Below are 21,133 nucleotides of genomic sequence, written 5' to 3' on the forward strand. Positions count from 1 at the left end.
CACACGAAGCTGCTGGAAATCCACTATGCCTTGCTCGGGAATAATACACATTCACTTCCACTAACAATGAAAATCATTTAATACTTACAGAAAGAGCAAGCACAAAAAATAGCTGTGTGCACCGTGCTCCAACCTGCAGGTGCTATCTGGTCACAATGCATGAAGCAGCAGGTGATCTACAGATAAGAGCAGCCACTGTGTGTGTGTGTGTGTGTGTGCGCGCGTGTGGTCTCTCAGGATGAACCCTGTCACCTTCAGACCTTTCTGCTGGGGATATGTGCAGCAACATACAAAGCCCTTCTTCCTGCTGATGCAGATGTTCGGAAGTTGTTGCCATTGCAGGGCTCCTTCCTCCCTGTCACATTTCTTTGGCAAGAGCAGCACATGTATTTCCTTAACACCCCATCCCCCCATCTCAGCATCTCTTTGAAGAAACAGCCCCCCAATATTACCCGTTATTTGTAGACCTGGTGTATGCTATTTAAAACTGATTTATGTCCCTGGCCAGCTTGTGTCATGAATCACAAAGTGGATGGTCACTTGTGTTTACCTCAGCACTTGTTGTTCTGGGGGAGTAATCTACCATCTACCATCTGCACTGTGCTGTTAGCCTTACATGCAGTCAAAGGTGAAATTTCCTTTAAGCAGCTGCATTTTCAGTAGGCTTACGCTGCACTTTCCCCAGAGAAGTCAGTTAAATGAGATATGTGCGAGCACCCAGATTTAATATATCGCAGGCATCCACTCAGAATCAGTCTCCTGAGGTAGTCAGTCATATTGAATGATCACATTGTCCTTCTCCTGAAAATGCCAGCCTTCATCGCCCATACCCTCCTCTCCAAACAGAAATGCAGACAAAGCATATCTGCTCTACTTTCACACATTTCTCGTTAATTGCACCATGAAGACCAGGCACTGTGGTTCTCATGAGATGGTGGGTAAAAGCATGTTGAAATTGGTCATTATTTAATAATCGCTGCAAACGGGAGGTGAGTAGAGGAATGCAATGCCCTTCCCCCTTCTCGGTGAGGAGCTAAGCTCTATTGTGATCCACCAGCATGCTTTTATTCATTAGGTTTAATGTGGGGTTGCTCTGCTTAAATCAAATGACAGAGAAAAACAATCTGCAGACCTCTCATTGCCGACCAGCCACGTCTCCTCAAGACTGACATTAGTTCTCTCACTGCTAACACAGTAAATTAGTGTATTTGCACGCTGATTCTGCAGTTATACAAAGTATACTGGCTGGCTTCTGAGGCTGCGTGTTTACAATGAAGAATGCACACTGAGGTTAAACATCAGATATATGTTTCCAAGAGCTAAGATTTTCCATAACTCATCTTCTGTGAGCCTGTTGAAACCAAGCCTGTGTTTTTACTGCCTTTATTTTGGTAACCACAGTGTGGTCAGCACTGCATGGATACACAGAATTGCCACAATTCAAACTGTTGTGACACTATACACGTTAAAAAGATGCATTTTATGAATGATACACAGTTTCTCTGTCTCTGTCCATGTTGAACCAGCATGCAGTGATGTGTGATGGATTAAGACAGACGTCAGCAAAGAGTCTAAGTAAAAGCTGCTGGCTCAGGTTTCCGTGATTTCCCAATTAAAGACATGAAAATATCATAAGCTACTCATTTGTTATTGTCTTTGTGCTCAGCTGCCCAACATACTTTCTTGATGTACACGTTTTCTTTTACCACCGAAATGTCTAGACTTGTTTTCCGTGGCTGCTTATGACAAAGATGTTGTTCTCACACAGCTCCACAGATGTGATTATGAAATTTAATATTTCTACAGAGGTGAAAGGGCTTTGCTCAAGAGTTGCCCTCCTGTTTGCTACAGAGCAGCACCCATTGTGAATCATAGCTTTTTGATGTTTGACACTCACACACACACACATATCCATACATGGGCCACCCTTTTGACGTCTACATCTGGTTTTGTGCTTGTGCAATTTTTACAGGGAATGTCATAATGTTCCCTTTCTGGTAGTCACAGCCAGATATTTGGTCAGCTAGAGAATCTAAAATCTTTGAGAAGGTTATGAAGATGGGAAAAAAAAAATGTATGGCTCACACTCAAGAGCTCAGTCTCTGACAGCTGTGAGCGTGTTTCTCTGTGTATGGGTACCATCTTTACAAAGGATATGAAACACACAGACTGAGAAGTTAGCTACAGTCCCATTAGGGTTCAGAAATGCTTGCTGCATGCTCCTGCTGGTTTTAATCTTTTAACTTGCATTCTTGAGGCACTCTCTCTGCCAAATAGGACAAGGGTTCAACTCATTTTATTAAATTGCATTAGCACAAGGTTAACCTGGCAACCGTTCAAGACGACTTGAGACAAATGACCAGCCCTGTCCTCGCTGTGGCTCAAAAAGGAACCCATCTCTGTTGTAGCCTAGGCCATAGTTATGAAAATTTTCATTATTATTCTCCTTTATTTATCTGCCCCCATGCCTGCTTTCTATCCTTAGGTAATTAATAAACACAACCATCAATATTCAACCTTTTTCATTGTTCAGGTAGCAAATTTACAAGCACTTGTATGGTTTTTGGCAGGTATTCACAGGACAGAAAGCAATTAAGTTCAGTGGTAAACCTCAACCACACTGTTATATTTTAATTCACAGTACAACAGCTGGAGTTCAGTCTCCAGCCAGCAAGACTAATACTTTCCATCTGTGTGATGTTTAAGAGTCTGTGCATCCCAAATAAAACCTAATAAGGTTCTGCCTCAGGTCTGGTGAGTAACTTTGACTTCAACTCAACACCGCAATGTAACAGATAAAGAAGGATCGAACTTGTTGGAGATGGGTTTTGGACAATGTGATCTCACAAAGGCCTAAATCATGGCATAATAAAAGGTCATGGACAGTAAAATATGCAGAAAGGCTTAACTGTTCAGCTGTCAATACGCAGTTATCAGACTTCAAGTCCAATATGTTGCGCAAATAATGAAATGGCTTTGTCTCCAACTGCGTTTTAGTTTGAGAATGCTATCATTAATTCAACTTTTTTCCCCTGCTGTCCACATCACTCCAGAGTTTCAAAGTGCTTTCCCAATGACTTGACTATCAGTTGAGAAACCAGCATGGATAACAGAAAAGAAGCATCGCTGAGCTTGCAGCTGACACTTCCACTGTAAATTGTGAAACACTACTGCCTTTCCTACTCTCTTATTTGAAGCATTTTCTGCACCTGACCAACAGCAGAGTAAACAGTCTGCCCTCTGTTTACACTGCCTCATACATTGTTGTTTGTGAATGAATGATCGTGGACAGGGATTGTTTCCCATATTGACATACAACTGACAAAACTGGACAAAAACAGCAACGAGCAGATAATCATAGTCTAGTCATAACATTTTATCTCTGTTTCAGAATAGATCTGCATCAGCATTGACACACCAAAATGCTTGGAACAGAAAGTAAATTGCCAACTCCAACTTCTATTCAGCTGATTAGTTACAGAAAACACCTCAAGCAAGGAAAGCAAGTACACAGTGTCTACAAATAGAACTTCTTTGAACAGCGGCTAGCAAAGACAGTAAGGTCAGCAAGACTGAATAGTTGGTAGGCGAGACCGACAAGATCCAATCAAAGAGTGACCAGGTGTGATGACATCTTTGTTTCCAAAAGGCTCCAGTTTTCCCTGTCCAGACTGCATTGCAACCCTCGAGTTTTAATTGAAACTGGTGCCAGAAACATTTCCAGACCAAGGACATGCATTTTTGAACACAATGCTCAATGCCAACTAAAGTTACTTAGAAATGTTGTATTAAACTGTCTATAAGTCTAAGTGTTTTGTCTATTAAACTAGTCTTCATTTTAGATACATAGGGATTTTGTATCCTTCTGCACTTTTCACTCTGCAGTCTCTGAATTGTTGTCTTCCGGTTAACTGTTGCTTACTTGCCAGTTTATAGCTTTTTCCTGCCTGTCACTCCACTTCAGGGACAGTTAACAGAGGGGGGGCCTGGGTCAGGTTTGAAGGGGGTGGGCAGGCGTAATTTGCAAGGTCACCTTGTTTTTCATGGGGGAGGGGGCCTGAAACTCTCAATGAAGAGGTTTCTTGTGAGGTTTTTTGTGTAGCCATGGTGTCTGGGTTTTAAAGTGCCGCAATTCTGAGACGCATCCTGTCTGTTACACTGCCCTTATATCACAATGTGACAGTGGGCAATGGATACTTCATCTTGTCTAAGAGTGCAGACCCTGTTACAAAACCCCTCTGTCATGCAGTTAACACCAGCACCCCTCAGAAGCATGGTTGGGTTACAGTTGGAGCAGACTGCACGTGGGACACACAATAGAAGCCCCAGTGCTTATTGGGAGGAGGGGTACAGAGTTTCCATGGAAACACACCGCCCCACCCCCGAAGCAGATGGTGGTGAGGGTATCAGGGGGCTGGGCGAAGTGATGGTGGGTCTCAGAGATGATTATCTGTACCAGGTTCTGCTTTTATACAACAGCTTGTGTGTGTCTTCTTAACAAAACAGGCGCCTTAGGTCTGTGTCGACAACATTTGTATTTTTGTTACAGGAAATGATGAGATATCACTTTGGCTAAATTTAAAACACAGGAACAGGGACATCTACTTAGTCTATTTGTATATTGTTGTTTGTTAATATATGTTGACAGTATGTGTTGAAATGTTACTTAAATGTCAAAATGTGAGTGAAAGCAATATTGGCCATTTGCTGCAATTACTCCCTAAGAGTGTCCTGGTCATTAGGAAATATGTTGTCTGATTACACAATTAGAGATCCAAGTAATCCACATTCTTGTTCTGACCTAAGGCCAGGCTGCAGAAAGTTCATTCTTTAAGTGCATTTTTACAGGGTCTCTGGATCTTAATTCAGTTCTACATTGGGCTGGTTCAGCAGTACAGTGGAGATGCCAATGCAGACAGTATAAAATCACATATACACCCTGCAGTCATCTTGAACCTGGCCCAATCTTGCTGTACTAAAACCTCACTGACAAGTCACTGCTGTGACCATCCATCGTTTTTGATTAGTTTGCAATGTGAACACCGCAACTTTCTCTCAGACATTTTTTTTCATCAGCACTATAGCTGACCTTTCCAGCTCAGCTTGTAGTGAGGACATGTTTGACTTTCTCCCAGTAGCTGCAGCAGCTAAATGGGTTTTTCCTTACATGTTCAGAGACCACCACCATTGAAAGCAAAAAACCAAAAACAACATAATCAGGTTATTCAGACAATTACATACGTTTTCACATCAGTACTATCCCTGGATGTAAAGTCTTACAAAGCAACTGCATTTGTTTTGAGCTGTTTTGTTTTTGCCTTTATGTCACCAAGAGCTTCACACACGACTGAGGAAACAATCCTCAAATCCTAGAAGAAAACACAAATTAGGCAAACAAGCCAAGATTTTACTTTCAGAAGATGAGAAAGACAGACTTCAAGGCACAGGAAATGTGGTTGAAAAGGATGGCCTTTGTGATCTGCTGCTCCCTGGCCCGACTGTTTAGGGTTAGGGTTGCGTCTCAGAGCAGAAAACCCCTTCCTTAGATTTCAGTTTAAGCACTCATAAAACTTGTTTTAAACTTCTTTGTTTTCCCTTTCATCTTGCAGTGGTGTAAATTTCATATGTATTTTTATCTGCCCAAAAATAATTGGATAAATTTCATCCAAGATTAAATACCAGGGAAAAGTGAGAAATAGATGTTATGTTTTTGACTCCAGTGATGCATGTATGGGAGTATAACCTCCCACTCCACGTGCAACTCAACTTTTCAGCTGCCCACATCTGGTTTGGAGCTTTTGTAACTCTGTACTCACCCAGGCATGCTTTCCCCTTGCTCTCACTTTTCAAACCCAGTGACACCCAATCCTCTGCCCCGTCAATAAAACCAGCCAGCCATTATGTCAATACAAAGCAGCATATTTCTCCCAAAAGAATTAAATGTATTCACATTCTTTCATGGTCTAGGCATCAAACAAATGCGCAAACGAAATTGTCTTTAAGTCAGACTGGTAAACTCCTATGCGTTTTTTGCTATAAACACACTGCTCCGGTGATGTCAGCATGACTGCTCCAAAGAGTCGTAAATGCATAGATGACTTGGCAGTCGTTCTTCACTCGCTAAGAGGGAAGTTGGACAGAGAGGAATTATGGTGGTGAGTAAAACTGCTAAGATCACCATTGTTTCAGTATGTACAGTACCTCTCCCCTGAATGATGGTAAAATGCGCCAATCTATCAAAAATGGCAAGAGTCTGCAGGGGAAAAAATGATTTGTGGGTGGGCAGTGCTAAAAATACAGAATGATGTCTGAACCACACTTTTGAATTCAGTTCACTTTAGAGTCCTTGTCTTGTGTATGAAGATCAATCTGGAATGGTTGTAATCACCCATCATCTCAGGCTGTGTTTTCAAAATCTAGTAACTGAGGAACTGACAAGAAGCGATATGTTTCAAAACTGGAGTTGGGCTGAGGAGTGGTATGGCCCTACACTCGTGTGGGTAGCTTGGCCATGGTTCTTGTCCCTGCACATGTGTTTATTCCATCTGGCCCTGCCCTCTCGTGTCTCAGTGGTGATGTCATGAAATAAGAGGTTTTCGGTCCCACAGCCTCTTTTTGTGCACTAGGTCAAAGTTGGACTTTTGGGAGACTGAAGGGCTGGTTGATGTGCTGGCAGGACAGAATGTATTACGCATACACACAATCCTCATGGCCAAAACCGTTGAAAAACCATGACAAACATTGACCACAATTCAAGAGAAAGATGACTGTTGCAAAATGTGTCATCTATGTGCAATACCTGACAGCAAACAATTGGTTAAGGCAAAGAATAAACAAAATCTAAACAATCAAAAATCTGAAACAAACAAAACATAAAGCTATGGATGATCATCATACTAGTATCTCATTTATCTACAAGACAAGTTTCAATATGTTTCTTTTTTACTTTCGCATCTTATTTGTGGGAAAAGGTAAATTCAGTGTAAAGGCACTTTACTGGCCTGAACATATATGTGGAATGAAAGCAACCACCACTTAAGATATTAAAGAACCTACACCAGATTCTTCTAGGATCCACTGTCTTCCCATCTTGCCTGAAAGTATAATAAAGTGGAGGCAGTAATTCTGAAGTAAAATGGTCATTTTCCATAGTGTTGATTCCACAGTAGGAGCTTTGGCTTCATCAAAGAATGTCTGTGGGCTTTGAACGCTGACACACAATCAGGTGCACCAAGTTTTTCTGTGACTAAAATAAAACTTCACTGAAAAGTCAAGAGAAAGATTCATGATGCAAAATGTGCCATCCATGTGCAACAGCCCTCAAAAGTGTTGGAAGTTGTGTGTATTTGACCAACTTTACATATGCACATTTGAAACAGTTCACAGCATCAGACAAAAGGCCGAGAGAAAAAAGAAGGAATATTCAGGGTCTGGTACTTCTCACAGTAATACACTACTACGGTACTGCTGCTAACCTCTCATTATCATCCTATTGTCATTTTAAACATGAAAATGAAGACAGCTGGATGTAAAGAGACAAACATAATAACATGCAAATGGTTCATCTCAGCAGAGAAGTTGGAACAATGAAATGCAAAGAGAAGCACATGAGTGTGAGAGTTCCTGAAACCTCTGCTTTAAGATGGCAGTGGTAGATGCTGTGGAGAAGTTGGTGAAACTTCTTTTTTAATTTCATGTCTTATTTGTTGGAAAGGATAAATTCAGTGTGAAAACTTACAGATGAAATAAGTCACATAGGTTAAAGTTTCTACATCATACTCACAGTTTTATTAGTGTACAGCATTGTTTCTGGTCTGCAGCTGCACACTGTAGTTATTTTGTCAGTACGAGTGTGTGTCCTATTTATTTACTCTGTTATCTTTACAGCATGCTGCCTCCTAGTTTGGGGGTGTGGCAGAGACAATAGAGGATCCAGTTGGTCCAGCTGTCCTGAATCCTGGAAGGGACCAACTGTGGCTGCTCCTGGGGAGATCATTTCATTTTACTTACTGTTAGATAAGTTTATTGAGTTTTGTATATTTTGTACTCTTATGTAGAGTATAATTTTTATTCATTTTGGGTAAATAAATGCCCTGTTTTTCAAAACCTGTGTTCCTTGGTGTCTGTCTGCCTGGTCCTTCATAATCATTTTCCATAGTGTTAATTCCACAATTGGAGCATTGGCTTCATCACTGTATGCTTGCAGGCCTAAAATGTTAACAGTCCATCAAGTGCACAGCCATTTTCTGTGACTAAAACGAAATGAAAAATGTCATCAATGTGCCTTATAATTATTTAGTTTTACATTAGAGCACAGTAAAATGCAATACTGCACTCTATATTGATTTTCCTTCCTGCCTTTACTACGATGGCTAAAGCATGCCCAGCCTTAGTCATAATTCTTCTGTTATGAGAGGAGTGTGTCCTTATGTGAATATATCATTTCATAAAATGATGGATGCAACATGTAAAAACTATATCACCAGCTGTAGCTCACCTCTTCATGCCATGTGGAGAGATTTCAAGCTAGTGCCTTCAGACCACTGTAATCATGCACCTTTGTGGAGAACCAACCGCTACTCCAAATCTTTTAATAATTCCTCTTTCGGGTTTTTAAACTTAGACAGTAGCCATTTTATTTTACATTTTTAATGACAAGGCTAATTTATTCTATTTCACCAACCTCTGTATACCTGTTAGTGTACTTAACTGTGTCTTTGACATGCAACATTTTAGATGCTGAGTGCGAATATACAGTAAACTGTAACTGACAATAAATTGCCCTTCTTAGCATTATTTAAGTTTTCTAAATCTGAATCTGAATCTCTTCTGTACTTTGAGGAGTAATTTCTAAGTAAAATATATATCAACCAAACAAGCCTCAAACTTTGAAGACTTCAAAAACAAAAGTCTGATCTTAAACTTATAAATGGAATTGTGATAATGCGAAGCATCTTTGGTTGGGTCTTATATGTGTGTTAGTGCTCAAAGTATACTTAACAGTCAGATTAGCAATACGCAAATAATTTGTTTTCCTCCAAATTACATTACAATATCTCTTCAAATCTAATTAGTCAACTAGTCAACTCACTAGGTTGACCTCATCCCTCTCATTGAACAAATACTGTTTAATGACAATGACCACGGTGCTCTAGCTCTGGTATTGAAGAGCTTCTCCTGTCACTTCTGGTTCACAGACAAAGGGAGGGCCAGGCGGTTTGGCACAAGAGGCCACAATGTGAAAAATGACCCTGCAGCTGAACCAGTTTCACAAGAGTTCAGACTTTTTTTTCTGAGCATCGTCAGCATACCGAGTTGCAGCAGCTGGCAAAATGGCTCCAAATGTTTTTAGTTGAACCAGTCATTGCTCTATCTCCCATATAAGCATAATAGATTTATAGTAACAGCTGTGTCTCTTCTGTAAGAATTTATAAATGCTTATTTTTTTTCTGGTGAAGTAATAAAACAGCTGGAGGGTTTTAAAGAGAAGGAAACAGGCTTGTTTGCCTGGTGAGCCATGAAAGTATCAACAATGACTGCTAGAATAGACTCTTCACTGTCCTTTAAGTTTCTAATCCCCGAACAGTTTACTGGTAATGTAAGTGTATAAAAATCTATGAGAAACTTTGGGCTCTTTCACTCCAGTAACATATGACGAGGAGGACCTACCTGAAAGATATTTGCATAACTCAAATAAATGTCTGGTGTTTAATAGCTGATTAAATACCCTGACCCATGACAACCGAGGGGATATTTCAACAGATTAATGGTTCATGCACTTTTAAGGGAAAAAACCTACAAGCTCTCTGTGATTTAACTGAAATGTTGGCATTTTTATCAAAATCACCCAAACAATCGACTATATCGAAACAAAATATCTAGGCTGTAGCCTTTATTTTGAGCTTCCAGTTTGTAATTTGACCCATCACCCTCTTATTGTTTTGAAACCCAAAGGCACCATATTAGGAGGAAAAAGTGGATGTGAAGAGGAGTGAGGGCTGGATCTGATCTGCTCTGTAATCTCTCCTGATTGTGTGGTACATTCTATCAATCACACTGTAGCCATAGCCTGCTTTGTGGTCTATTTTCCTCTGAGAGGGACCACCATGAAAGAAATCTGACTTAGAGAACTAGAGAAAAAGCCCATAAACTCATCAGAATATTTACTCAGCTAATGAATCAAGTACAGCCATTTTCACATGGATTTCAATGCAATCTGACTTCATTTTGCAACCACTGCAGTCATAGCATTTTACAATAAAGATTGTTGAAAGTAATAATAATTTATCATTTCATAGTCACAATGTATGGAGTGACAATGTAAAACAGATCATCATTCATGGTGAAGAGCACGGCATTTTGAAATCCACACTGCAGCTACACTGCTAATGTTCACCTGTCCAACTGCTTGATGCATAAATTACAAAACTGTTTGCCAACAGTTGCTATTTGCTACTCCTGCTGCTACTGTAAATTTCTGTATCATTTGTGCAGAGAGCAGACGTGGCGCTCAACAGGTTCAGCTATCTTTGGTCTTCAGTGCAGAGAAGACTATAGTTGCTCGCTATCAGAGAGAATGGCTCACCTTGCTTGCATGCTAACTTCAGTTGAAGAGAGGATATCATAGGCAAGTACTGGCATTACTTTACACAACTCAAGACAGATCTTGACAAGCTGACGAATTAAGTTTAATGCACAGTTTGCAACACTTTGTCTAGACTAGGAGGTAAACAGGTGTATTAATGGCTCTTTGTGGATGATTCCAGTGCTGTCAGTATCTCGTTTGTCCAGCCTTTGTCCGAAAGCATTAGTTCCTGCCAGTCTGAAAATTTTAATAGTGTGATAGCATATCCCAACACTTTTTCAAGGGGATCAATCATGTTTTCTTCAGCCTTCATTGTGGTGCAATAAGGATTGGCAGTTACATAAGAAAGCTTGGGGCTGAGACAAAGGCTGTTTTTCCAGCAGTGCATATGTCCGCTCATCAGAGGTGGCAAAAATATTCATATTCTGTACTTAAGTAGAAGTAGAGATACACGTATAAAAGATTACTCTAGTAAAAGTACTGATTCAACTCCTCTACTCAAGTCAAAGTAAGAAAGCACAGGCTCTGAAATGTACTTTCAAAGTAAAAGTAAAATATAAAAATGAATTTTTGCAATTAATGAGACACAATACATCTTTTGAGAATTTCGCTCCAGTACAAGTTCTCGGTTCTCTCGCTATCGTCCCCTCACTCACTCACGTCATCAACCACATGAGTACTGAGAACAAATAGGGCTGTTGACTCCCCAATTGATGACATGGAGGACATGAAGGACGTTCAACCACTGATTCACTGTATATCCAGGACCTGTGTAAACAGGGTTAGGGCAGGCCCAGCACATTTATTATGCCTGGTTTATACTCCAATGCTTGTTGTTGTCATAAAAGACCAATATTTGGTTTATGATCTAGGGCTATGCTGAAGTAGGTTGAACTGGTTAAACTGGATATAGAAAGTGCAAGCTTCCAGGTCACAGAGTAGATCGCGGCCTTTGTCAGATGGTCGTTTCCTTTGTCCGTGTCCTCTGGCATATTGGACCGTTGCCTTATGGGATTTACTCAAATCTATTATGCCAATGATTTATTCTCTGGGAAACAAAAAAGCCAACCACTTGGATGACGTGCTCTGTAAAAGATCATTTTTTAACATAATCTACTTATCCATAGGCAAACAATATTTTCAGCTCACTGAGAATGCAAAAATGTCTTATTTGCCTTGATTGATGTGATTGATTTGATGGATTGATTTGTGTACTCAGTTCATTGACTTCTGATAATAACCCCACCTAAAATAATCATCTCGGGTGGGGCCCTCCCTTGATTATGGTCCCTAGGGTGAATTAGACATATTCTAACGCAACCTCATCATCCTTAATCAGTTACAAGCCACACCGTTTTCAAACACTGACACTCCTGCCTTCACACATTACCTAACCTGCTTGTTTTGACTTTGAGTTTGACAAATGTCTTCATACACATGAAGCCTCAGCTGTGCCTTTTCATAAAACCTCTATGGAGGTTCATTTTACTTCTGATCACAACAAAGTTGACAGTGAAGGGTGAAAAAAAGTTTGCTAATATATCATTGGCATAAACATATTTGTGAAATAATAATTTTATTGCTCACAGCATCAATTTCAGTGCTCCAGATTAGGTTTTCAGATTTTAGCTCCATTAGCGCCTTTAGCTCCTCATAGAGTCAAAAATCTCCACTCCACTACATTTAGCAGTGTTTTTGAGCAAATCAAATACTGTTGCTACACTTGAACTCAGCGTTTCCAGACATACAATAATTATTGCATTTGTACAATAATTTTGCTTCAGTACAATGTATGAGAAATAATTGAAACAACAATGCACTATGATTTGTCTCCTTCATTTCAGGATTAAATTAAATCAATGACACAATTAGACTAGGGATCCTGCATATACTTATTATGCTTGTTTAAAATAATATTTATGAGGCAGGACTTTGATACATGATGATTCAACAAAATTAACATGGAAGATAGTAAAGTATGACTGATGGGGTTTTATTGGTAGTTCAGTGCAAGCCAGGGGCTCATTATACAGTCCCCAGATGTAAAGGCGCTGTCCGGCATAAGACACTTTTTTCAACCGTTCTCATAGATTATTTAAAGGTAATATAAGATTATAAGCTGTGATAAACGTTGGGATAATGTGTTATTGAAAAAGATGGTTTTGAGCCACATCAGAATGCATGAAACTGTTCCTCAAAATACAATTATTTTAAGCCACTGGTATGATACGTCAACATTTCCCATCTGGCAACATGTTTTGAACTTGTCTGTGCTGACATTACCTTGAGCATTTAGAAACGATGTTTGTTTTTCAATATTAGTTGAGTTGTGCCTGCTCTGTATTTGTATTCCAGTCTTTGTACACATACTTTATTTTAAGTTGATTAAATTACAGAATATTTGTAGTACTAAATATGGAACAAGTGATGTATCAAGTTGGTTGATCATAGTCATGTTCTCATCGGTCCTGGAAGTGACGTGTGGCCCACAGATTCAGACTCCAGCAGCGAGCTGTCTATACTTCCTGTAAAGCAGACAGCAGACAGGTAAATTTAGCAACTTGCAAGTGAACATATTGGAACATTTAGAAGATAAGAAGCTGAAAATATTCCTCTGGCGATTGTGAAGACCAAAACTAAGTTTATATTAAACATTGGGCTTATGTTTTTCAGAAGTTACCAGAAAAAAAGACCTCAATAGAATGTTGTTGTTAAGGAGATAACACATTTATTAGAATGACTGCAACTCTATGCGTCATGGAATGTACCATTCATTTGTTCATTCATTCATATTCTACCACTCCAGGGGGTGCTGGAGCCAATCCTTTAAGGTAAATGGCACTCAAAACTTGCTTTGAACTTACTTTAAACTTGCTGGAAAAACTCAGATATCCACAGTCTTTCTCAATCACTCAAAGATCGACCTTTTTTTGGTTCTCACCAAAAGAAAAAAGAACACCACTAGTGTGTGGCTTTGCAAAACATTTCCATGGCTCCTTTCAGCTTAGTGAGACAGCAGGCATGCCATTTTAAACTCGACTGGAATGGTTGAAAATATCCTAAATGACACAGTGGTTGACCTTGGTTTTGGACTGTCTGTACTGTGGTTGGGTCTTTTTTTATGAATCTTCTGAACATAATATGAATCTGAAAGTCCAGCTCACAGCCTGTGGCTCCTTGTGTGAAGAACAGTAGACACGCCTACCAGTGAATGAAACAGAGTTTGGATTTTGTGTCCCCATACACATAAATCAAACATATTTTCCCTATAAAGCCTACTGAGAAAAAGCTTGAGTTCACTGGCACTGCTTATTTATGTAATGTTAACTACTTTGCTACATATCCATATAAGATATAAGATAAGGGTAAAAACTGAAAACAGAAACAGAAAAAACTATGATTAGAAAATTACATAAGACTACATTGAATTGAAACACCAAAACTATTTCACTACGAATTTGCCTTTTTTCCCCTCCATAATTAGTCAGATCACATGATTTGGTCGTTTGAGTTCACTTTGATTTCTTAATTATGTAGCGTCTTACAGTTGCAAGTGCCAGGCAAGGCAAGCTCACAGGCAAAGAACTTCCTTTTTGTATCAGCAGATCATTAATTGTCTGTGCACAAAAAATTATTTTGCAACATGCTATTAACACAAGCCTTTTAAACATAAAACTCCCTTTGTTTTGAATTCGAGACATATTCTGTACTTCCAAAGAATTAGGCTAACATAGAGTCCCATGAAATATCTATCCGTCCCTTCGACCCATAAACTTTTTTATGTGTCAGGGTCGCAGTGGGCTCGAGCCATTCCCAATGGGGTTGTCATTGGGGGACAAACTGAGACAAACAACCAATCACACTCACACTCAGGTTTTAGGGCAATTTAGAGTCACCAGTTAATTGAAACCCTCATGTCTTTGGACTATGAGAGGAAGCTGTAGGATCCGCAGACAGAGGGAGAACATGCAAGCTCCTCACAGAAAGGCCCCAGGCCCACCAATCAAATCCAGGATCATCACATGAAGCACACTTTTGTAAACAGGCTATGTTAGTAGAGAAAAACATCCTGTGCAACAGTCAAGAAGACAAATGTGGTTACAACTTTTTCAACAGTAAAAAAAAAATTAGCAAAGGTGCTAAGTCAGAATTTTTAGACTTTCAAGGATACAGATATAATTTTGGAAAAGGTACTCCTACTTGTACATGTTCCCAATCTGGACTTAGGAGTATATAGGCATAAAAAGTACTTTGAAAAAAAACACTATTTAGCAGCACTTCAGTGTCAGAAAAAATACATTAAGGAACTAAAAATGACAGACAATCATTTTTGAAGGAAGTTTGTCACTGGTTCAGTTCTGAATTTGTTTAAATCCAGTTGATGACCTGAGTTTCAAATGTAAGGCAGAGCAGGCTAAAGGGAGTAGTCACTGTCACAACAATAAAGATCTTTGCTGATAAACAGGAGTGAATCTTAGCTACTGTTTTCTTCTACTGCACCTCCCCACCACCACAACCAAGTTAAATAGACAGGACCCACCAGTGGAATGTCCACAAGATAATCTCCAGTCATCAAACACACATGAACTAAAGCAAACAGATTATGCTTGGGACTCCCATTTCAAACAGTAGAAGGCAGATTGACTGCCTTGTAGATTGGATTAACATTTGTAATAAAACCTTTGGTTTTGTTTAGCTTTTTTTTTCTTTTTTTGTGGTTTTGTGGTTGTGGATTTATTCTGAAAGTATGACATTAGCTCAAAGTATGACACACATTTAATAAGCAATAAGTGTGCGTATGTGTGTGTGTGTGTGTGTGTGTGTGTGTGTGTGTGTGTGTGTGTGTGTGTGTGTGTGCGTGTTTGTATAAATAAAGTTACTGTGACAAGAAATGCCTGGAAACTTTAACTGGTTGTTGAATGGAACTGAGAGAAGCCTTGTTTTCTCCTTTCCTTAGAGCAACACTTTATATCCACACTGGGGAAAACATTTTTTCAGAAATGTATTACTAAAGAAAGGTTCACAAGTTTAACCATTTTGTCACCCAGAACTTTCAGAATGTGACTTGTTTTTCCTCCAGAAACAACCAAGATTTGTTATTGTTTTAAGGTATTTTTAAGGTATTTAAGAGGCATTACTGTTCAAACACTCTTTGTATTGGGTAACTTCAGCACGTGGGATGGCTGAGGAGACAAGGAATGACATTTGCTTTTTGTCTGATCTTTAATCTTAAAATTTACTAAATTAGCTCAGCCTGTGGTCTGAGAGATGGAAAAAAGTCTGCCATGGCAGAATTATATTTGGAAGCTTGTCCCTCTTGCAGGTACTGCGAGCAGGTAGATGGGTGGTTTGGGGACACCGAGCTCCACCAGTGAGTGTGTCTCATGGTTGAATGTCAGCCAAACAGTTTCACATCTGTGGTGGGAGGTGCCTACATTCCTCTTCTCTTGTTTGTGTCAGTCCCATAGATTGAAGGAAACATGGTCTCATCGACGAAGACGGAAATCACATGATGAAAAGTCTGTCTCAAAAATCTAGGGTGCGTTTGATAAATAGGACAAAAATCAATAATGCCAAAGAAAGTACTATTTAATTATAGATTCAATGAACGCATTTCATTGATTTACTTATTTTTCTTTATATTTTCTGAAATAGGTTTGCTCACTCTAGGCAAAAAAAAAAGAAAAGCCTGATACTAGAGATGTCCTGACTATCGTCTTTGGTGCAAGTTGAGCTCCATGAACATTGTAGCCTAACTAACTATAATGCATCTGAAAAGACTCTTTCATGCGACCTCTGTTGCCTATACAACTTAACTTTAAACCCTGCAACCCCTCAATGGGTATACAGGCTTTCTGAGGAAAATCTGAAGTCTAACACTCAGACCAAGATAACCATTTAGACTTATTTTCACACATTTTAAAAATCTCCAGTCAGGGCCTCAGAATACATATCCAGCTGATTTCACAAAATGAGTAGCTACAGTAACTGTACTTGAGAGAAAAACTGGCGGGCTTCCCCTGAATCTGTTCTTTTCAAATGCAACATACGAAATTAAAATGAGATCGTTTTAACATTTTCTTACCAACATCAGTATGTTCCACAAACAGCTGTGAACATAAGACAGAGCTGAAGACAGCTACTGCCTCCTTCTGGACAAAGAATCAAAAACAGCTATTTCCTGTGGAAAAAAAAAAATAAAGTTACAAGAAAAGTACAAGTTACAACAAATGACAAGTATGCCATTTCACAACTTAAATCAACTTAGACCTACTGTTACATTTATTTTAAGTACAGACAATGACCACAAATGTTGCCATGAAAATAAAAAAAAAAAAAATTGGATCATGAAATATATTTCATATGATCAGTAAACAGCAGATGGACACTTGTTAATGAATGCATTCATTCATCTTCTTATCTGGGGGCTGCTGGAGCCGATCTCAGCTCACTCTGGATGAGGGCGGGGGTCACCCTGGACAGGTCACCAGTCCATCACAGGGCCAACACACAGAGACAGACAGAGACCAACAACCACTCACACTCACACTCACACCTACAGACAATTTAGAGTCACCAGTTGACCCAAACATGATGTCTTTGGACGGTGGGAGGAAACCCACACAGACACGGGGAGAACATGCAAATTGTGTGCTGCCCACACTTACTAATGTCACTGGTTTTTAGCCTTATAGGTGTCAGTCATGTTTAGGATAATGTATGGGTGGGAAAGCAAATATAATTAAAGAACAAAAAAGACTGCCCTAAGAAAGCCCTAATTTTCCCAGTTGCGCTATCTGAAACATTGATTTTAGCTCAAAATACATGAAAAGCTGAATTGGGATAGCTGGTCATTCACTCATTAATTCTTTATTTCATAGCTGCACATAACATACAAGGAGTGTGAACAATTTTTTTTATTTGAACAATATCAGCTTTGTTCTGCAGGTTCAACCTATTAACATCCTGTTACATCCATCATCCTGTCTGACACCACAATTGATTTTTACAGAGATGACACCTGCTGTAGAAACTTTCTTATTGATGCAGGTTGTTCAAGACAGATATTATCTGTGGTTCATCTACTTCCCCTGAAGCAATATATTTCACTTATCTAGTATTAGTCACATCACTCTGTAGTCTTACCAAGGGACCCAGCAGATACCTTTTGATACCTTTTTTTCAGAGTTTTTTGAAAAACTTGGGTCCAAAGACAAGAAGATTAAGTTACAACTTTTCATCTTGTTTTGAATTGCGTGGTTCGAACAGGTCAGGAGTATCAGGTAAGGTATTGAACTGATTTTCCATTTTTAATGCAAATTTATTATAAAGGTCAATGCAATGCACCAGGGCATGTAAGGCTAAAAAAAGTAAATTTTAGTGTCAGTGTATGCACAATATTTACTTGCATGAAAAAGCCAGATGCAAGTCTGTTATTTTAAGTGAGGATTTTAAGTGAATTTCGATTAAAACAGTAGTTTGTAAACTGTGTAAGAGGCTCTTTTGCAGAGGGGTTTTGTTTTTCATCAACTCTAAAATGATTAAACCTGACCAAGATGGTGTATATGAGACGTGATGGGAATGATTGGCACTGAGGAAGCTGTGGTCCAACCAAAATCTCCTCTGTTTACAAACAGAGCTTTGGTCTCTTTTGCTATTTATCTCTTTCATTACACATATAAGGCGACTGAAACTGTATATATTCCCCACTTAGTATTAATTAAAGTAAAAAAATCTTTTCGCATTATTGAGGGTCTGTCATTCTGAGTAATGGGTGGGTTCCAGCCGCACATGCACCCTTCTTCTTTGTCAATCTTTGGATTTGCCAGAAATTTGGAATGTACTTCCAAGATGGCGACAGCTAATCAGTCCATGTGCTTCAGAGGTGCTCCTCAGAAACCTCTCAGTCACTGAATCTATGCCTATCTTTACATACAGTCTGAGAACAAAGCTTTAGAAAAATAAAGACTGGGTTATTTGCATAATTTGTGCATTTTTAAGTGTTATTCTATGGTGTATTAAAATTTTTGTTCTTTTTATTCATCTGCAGAAAGATATGGAGGAATTCACGTTTGATGAGCAACTCTTCAATTTAATTTACAATTCTACAATTCCTGAAGATAATGGAAAACCAACTCCTCCTTGCAGTGTACATGTGCCTGGATTTAGTGGCCTGGGCTTGACCACTACCTTAATCATTGTGTTTGTTGTCAGCATGCTAGGCAATAGTGTTGTTGTCTATGTGGTTTGCTGTATGAACAAAGGCAGAACCAGCACAGATATCTACTTGATGCACCTGGCTATGGCTGATCTCCTGTTCAGTTTTACTCTTCCATTCTGGGCCATTGATGCTTTTTCAGGTTGGATCTTTGGCAACTTCATGTGCAAACTCTTATCAGGCTTTCAGGAGGCATCGGTATACAGTGGTGTCTTCCTGCTTGCGTGCATCAGTGTGGACCGTTACTTTGCCATTGTTAGAGCTGCACGTGTCCTGTCTTCCCACCACTTATTGGTCAAAGTGGTGTGTGGTGTGGTGTGGCTGGTGGCTGGAGTCCTGTCCTTACCTGTGGCAATTCAGAGGGAGAGCATTCATGCTCGGGATCTTCATCAAAACATCTGCTATGAAAACCTAACAGGTGAAAGCATTGAACACTGGCGTGTCGGCCTGCGTGTTCTGCGCCACACAATGGGCTTTTTTCTGCCATTGTTGGTGATGTGTGTTTGCTATGGCTGGACTGTGGTGACGCTGTTTCACTGTAAAAATCAACATAAGCACAAGGCCATGCGCGTCATCCTGGCAGTGGTTTTGGCTTTCATTCTATGCTGGCTGCCTCACAACATTACTGTATTGATAGACACACTCCTGCAAGGTGAATTACATGGACAGTGTGATACCCGGTACAGAGTGGAGATGATGTTGAATGTGACCAAGGTTTTGGCCTTTGTGCACTGTGCAGTAAATCCAGTGCTCTACGCCTTCATTGGGGAGAAGTTCCGCAACCAGCTGCTCACAGCCCTTTACAAACACAACCTCATCAGCAAGAGGGTCCTGATGGCTCACAGGAAAGGCTCTGTCAACAGTACAAGCAGCATCAGATCCAGAAACACCTCTGTTACAATTTAAATACTGTAACTCCATATGGATGATTATTTACAGGCTTGGGTGGGGGCCATTTTGATTTATCTTTGCAATTGACTAAAAGAGGAAAGTGCAGAGGATGGTGAAAGAGCCACCAACAATGTAGTACTGAGGCATATTATATACAAAGTAAAATGAAATTCGAAGTGAAAAATAAATGTATTTGCTTGATTATCAAAATTCAGGAGTAAGGGTTTCTTTGTGTCTTCTGCACTTCTTCCTCCATCCCAGCTTTTTTACATGTAAGGGGCTCCTCTTAGTGTTGTTTGATTCAATGCATCATTGTGAAAAATAATTAGTGTGCTTGTGAGACTGATGCCTTGTTGCAATTTCATCATTGGTTATGTAGATTTTACATTTTTTTTTTACCCAGACAAATACTGCCCTCTAAGTCATTTAATGGTGTTGCTTCTTTACATTCTCGTTTTCTTAGAGATTTCGGGCAGGACTCCAGCATCACCTACAAATTTTGTAGGTCTTTGAATCGGAGGATTGATTTTCAGTACTGTCAGGTGAGACAGTATTGAGAAGAAGATCTTTCTTGCAGCTTCAAATATTAAACAGGAAGGGTTGTGAAATCAGTTATCTCTTCTCAAGCTACTGCCTACTTCTTTGTTCTTTTTTGATAACCTGATGACCTTGCAACAGCTCTCTGTAGTCTGTCCAAACAAACAAAATAGAATTATATGTTATTATTGGAATTCTGTAATTGCTGTACATGTTTACTACTTAAATGTCTGCAGTATGCATAGGTAGAACATGTGCGAGTTTAATGTGAACTTGTGTGGGTGGCAATGTAGCTCAGTTAAACGAGAACAAGGCAAAATGTGGCTTCTTGGTAACCTCTGCAGAAGTTGCAAAACAAAATGACAAGGACGATTTCCCCATACAGTCTCCTGCAATCTTTTTCTGATGCAAAACTCTTTTCATTCAAAAGCCAAATGTGAGCCACTTTTAAATTGGGTGTTAAGTTTTTTGTCATTTTTCCTTTTTATTAAATACTTCTCCACACCTCTTATGTATCGCTAATACTTTGCAGACATAGCTCCACTATTTTCAGTCTCTAATGTGGCTTATAATGTGTTTGGCAAACAATAAATCCTTAAACCTAAACCATGTGTCAATTCATCTTTTTTCCCATTCCTTATTTTTTTTATACATTTAATTACTTCATTCTCAACTCAACCCCAATACTTTGTATCAAGACTATCAATTTGAACACATAACAATTAAAGATTTTTAACTGTGAATAGTGTTTTTACATTCCTTACCATTCCCTGAATATCTAATATGATGGTAGTTCAATTTATTTTTTCGTTAAAAAAAAAGCACAAACAATAAACCTTATTAAATGTAAGGGAACTTTGCAATCAGACAATTCCCTTTTCTTGAATAAGTTGTGTTTGATA

At 39.3% G+C, this 21,133-nt stretch overlaps 1 protein-coding gene across 1 annotated transcript; it reads left to right on the forward strand.

Moving 5' to 3' along the window:
• The first annotated feature begins 17,624 nt into the window (after positions 1-17,624).
• Positions 17,625-20,823, forward strand: cxcr2 (chemokine (C-X-C motif) receptor 2). The gene is made up of 2 exons (XM_029530658.1): positions 17,625-17,868; positions 18,636-20,823. Exon 2 carries the CDS (start codon positions 18,642-18,644, stop codon positions 19,707-19,709), a length of 1,068 nt encoding a protein of 355 aa, XP_029386518.1. The 5' UTR covers positions 17,625-17,868; positions 18,636-18,641; the 3' UTR covers positions 19,710-20,823.
• Positions 20,824-21,133: the final 310 nt, after the last annotated feature.

Source organism: Echeneis naucrates, chromosome 21 (genome assembly GCF_900963305.1).
Source record: "Echeneis naucrates chromosome 21, fEcheNa1.1, whole genome shotgun sequence".
NCBI classification, from domain to species: domain Eukaryota; kingdom Metazoa; phylum Chordata; class Actinopteri; order Carangiformes; family Echeneidae; genus Echeneis; species Echeneis naucrates.

Coding starts and splice junctions, on each gene's coding strand:
- cxcr2 (XM_029530658.1), top strand. CDS start 18,642: ATGGAGGAATTCACGTTTGATGAGCAACTCTTCAATTTAATTTACAAT.